Below are 4029 nucleotides of genomic sequence, written 5' to 3'. Positions count from 1 at the left end.
GTCATTAATGACTGTTCAACATTGTCAACAAAACTTTTGGTCCATTCTCGTGATGAGAGAATGTTCAGTACCAAGGATAAAACATTAAGGTTTTTTAATGATTTCTAAATTTGATACGGGGTATATCAAATAGTGTATCTACGGGATGACACGTTTAGAAATCACCTATGTAAGTGTGAAGTGTTAGCCGCTTCAAGGAGAACTTTGTAAGGCCAGTTCTCTACGCACTTATGAAACCAGGCGGTGTTCATGGCTGAAACGAACAAAATAATGAGAACCAAAGGCGGTTAAGGGTTGGTTGTGTGACTTGTGGTTGTCTAGGTATACACCAAAGTTTGACGGTTCAAAGATATCAAATCTATCGATTGATCGAGTATATCCGACATAAGTTCACTACGGAAAGTTCAAAGGGAAACCTACTTATCCAGATGCAATTAATCCTTGCTTGTGAATCACAAGTTTTTCATGCATACTTCCGTGATATAGCCATTCCCCATTTATGTGCGGGATTGTTGGGTTTTTTTATGTATTTAATGTATTTAACACATAAAAGAGGGTGAATGAAAAATGGAGGGAAATTAAATTTTTGAGTGAAATTTTAAGTTTCCTCCCTTGGCAAAGGGACATTGTCCCATATTGGAAGTGGAAGAGGTTTTTATGGGTATATAAGCAATTGCTTTTCTTCTAGCTCTTAAAGAGTTGAGAAGAAGGCAAGCCTTGCGCCGTCGTCATCGCTCGCTCGCTCGGCTCGGATTCGGCTTCGGCTTCGGCTTCGGCTTTGGATTTGGATTTGGTCAAATGATCGATTGATTGATTAATTTTTTGGACCAAATTTATTTGTTAATAGTAAAATATTAACAGAAATGTTATTAAATATTTGTTTTCATAATAGAATATTAATATTAAAATAATTATTAATATTAAATCCTCCAATCCGTTTTTCTGTTTTGGTAACAGAAAATTAACTACCCTCTTCAATTTTCCCTCTTTATTGTTGAGTAAATAGCCATTTATGTAATGACATTTATGCTGTGGCCGTTTTGCATAAACAGTCATTCTGAAGAGTTGCAACTCTTCAGATTTCAACCCAACTTTGGCTATACAAGGCTAATTCTGCTCAGAATTTCAATACGATTTTTCTGAGTTTCTCCTCCTCCTTCTGCATATATACTTTTAGCATCAAACATAGCAACAGTAAGTGTGATTTGCTACCGAACTTTGTATTCGCTGAAACACTGGGGTTTGAAATACCACTACACCAGTGTGTAATTCGTTCTATCCTGGGAGGAAATAATCCATAACTTTGAGTACTAGGAGGGAATTAAATTCATTAAGGAAACACTGTGAATTCAGTGGGCTCGAATTTATTTTCTGTTATTTCGTTGTTCATTTCTGTTTCTATAATTATTTTACAAATACAGTTTATAACCGTAGATTCGTAGTAATGATTGCTATTCCAAACGCAATAACCGTGGCCATGACACACTTTACCTTTTCCAACTTCCTTCTTTGTACTTTTTGCTAGGTTGGTCTTGGTGAGAGAAGGTTTAAATTGTGCCTCTTAAATAAACTTTCCAGGACGCTTTACATAATGTTGAGAATACGTTTATACAAATTATTTTACTAAAACATTACCAAATAATCCACGTACTAGCTAGTTTCCTACCGAAAATAGCAAAGGGTAAACAGTACATTCATACACATAGGTATTTATTTATTTATTCAAATAAACATGTTTAGATGTTGTGGAAGGCCCAGAATCTAACAATTTATTATGTAAATATATATCAAATATTTTATTGGTCAATGAAGCGTGGGAGGAGAACAATGAGTTCTTACTTTCAAATCCTATGGAGGGCAAAAAGTATATCTAATTTCTTCTCATTTGTCTAAGTTAGTATGGTATCTACGAGTTCAATTGAAGCCATAACTTTTGATACGGAGTAGAAATTTATGTATAAAAATTCATTAAAGTTGCAAAAATAATAAATTTGAACCCATAACTTTAAAAATATAATGAGTTCAATGTTAAAAATCTTAAAATTTGAACCCATAAACTTTAAATCCTGAATCCATCTCTGACACCATCATATATATATATATATATATCACTCCCCTCTACTTTAATAACCACCCACCTTCATTATTGCACATTGGCAGTTAGTGGCTACTGAGGCTCTATAAAAAGTAGGCACATCAGTGTCTGTTCCCATGCACACTTTAGCCCTCTGCTAAGTCTTTCAAATTCAAAAAACAAAAGCACCATTAGTTGTATCCTATAAACTGCTGGTTTTTGTTTGAAATCAAACGAATGGTATCCAGAGTGGAAGAAGCAATGAACATAAGGCAACAGCAGCAAGAGGTCAAAAATTACCAAGTCCAGAAGCAGATGCAATGCAACAAAGGAAAAACAATTAAGTTCAAGCGGAGCAGTTCCAATGTTGAAGAAGATGGTGCTTCTTCTGCTATTCTCTTGCTTGCTTGTATTGCCTGTGCCTCTTCCCACCTATAGAATATAGATCAACTTGTTAGCCAGCTGATAATTAAATGCACGCATTAATTATTAGTGTTATTATTATTATTAGGTTTATCAATCTGCCCCATGTATGTTCCAATTATTAGTCATATATGGAATGGTATAAGTACCTTTTCTGGACAAATTATTGTTAGATCTTTGGGTAAAAATTTAGTCCAACTTTTACAACTTTTACAAACGAAAATATTTTGTTAAAAACTGAAAATATTTTTTTCTGTTTTTACAAAAAAAATATTTTGTTGAAAAAATGATTTTTGCATTTTTTTTAAATTTTATAAAAAGAAAATTCTTTAAAAAACTGAAAAATGAAAATATGGTTCGGTTTGTGGGGTTTTTGTAAAACTGGTTGGGTAAAAAAAAAATGAGTCATTTAATCTGGTGCTGCCACGTGGCACTCCATTCAAAATAGGATTATTTTTATTCCAAAGTATGACGGTAGGGGTATGGATAACCCAATATTATAAGGTAGGGGTATGGATAACCCAATAGTATAACGAAAGGTACAGGTAAACAATATTTGAAAGTAGGAAGGTATATTTGGCCCTTTTCCGAATTACTAATTACAAGTAAATTTCAATGATGAACACTAATTAGTAATTTCGTAAAAATGATGTTATACTACTTATAATCTGCGATCACAAATGAAACTACCCATATCTACTTGTTTTTTCTTTCGAACGAGGAAGATTGGTATTTAGCCAAGATATGATATATTTTTTTTGTTAGCTGTAGTGCAACTTTATTTTATTTAGCGAGGAACCATTTCACTAACAATATAAAAATAATTCAAATCATGTGAGAAAATCATGTGAAAATAGCAAATAATATATAAGTAGCAGAAAGCTAAGCAAGGGGTGGGACAATCTGTTTAACAACCTGCGCATCGGATCATGCATATGGCAGAATCTGTTACTCACATCGACCGCATATGGCATTGGGACTATCCATTTTAGCAAGTCCAATAATTAGGTACATGCACTAGCTATGTCGTCATTATTTTGAGAACAAGTGGATATTGCTTGCTTTACATCCACAAATACGAACTTCAATTTTTTTGTTTCTTTGTCCGATCATGCATTGTGGTCAAACTAAATTCGAATTCGCATCAACAAAGATAATTTCATATGCCGGGTTCGAATTCGAGACCTCTAATTAAAGATTGATAAATATTTATCACTTTATTACAACCCCTTCTACGATTTTAAGAACATGAATGCAGAATGATCTTTAGGATAAATGTTTGGTTCGATAAAATTTTATGGTGATAACAAGTCGACGAGCACGCTACAATTGTTTTCAACGAGTTTTTATACTTTGAAAATATTCAATAATAACCTTACGGTTTTAAATATTTTCCTGTCACGAACCAATTTCCACCATAGACCGTGATAGCGCATAACGTTGCCGTTAGACAAGTCAACGGTAAACCACCAACACAATCCTCCGTTCATAACACTTTTAAAATCAAGAATTTCATTATTAAAGCAGAATTA

General features: G+C 33.5%; 1 protein-coding gene across 1 annotated transcript; it reads left to right on the top strand.

The window, feature by feature from the left end:
- The first annotated feature begins 2311 nt into the window (after nt 1-2311).
- LOC138870178 (uncharacterized) lies at nt 2312-2512 on the top strand. Its single transcript, XM_070147962.1, has one exon. The coding sequence runs from the start codon at nt 2312-2314 to the stop codon at nt 2510-2512; it is 201 nt and encodes a 66-aa protein (XP_070004063.1).
- The last annotated feature ends 1517 nt before the right edge of the window (nt 2513-4029 follow it).

Source organism: Nicotiana sylvestris, chromosome 6, assembly GCF_000393655.2.
Source record: "Nicotiana sylvestris chromosome 6, ASM39365v2, whole genome shotgun sequence".
Taxonomy (NCBI): Eukaryota; Viridiplantae; Streptophyta; class Magnoliopsida; order Solanales; family Solanaceae; genus Nicotiana; species Nicotiana sylvestris.
The sequence above is the reverse complement of the archived record's forward strand: the minus strand, read 5'-3'. Positions and strand labels throughout refer to the sequence as shown.

Coding starts and splice junctions, on each gene's coding strand:
- LOC138870178 (XM_070147962.1), top strand. CDS start 2,312: ATGGTATCCAGAGTGGAAGAAGCAATGAACATAAGGCAACAGCAGCAA.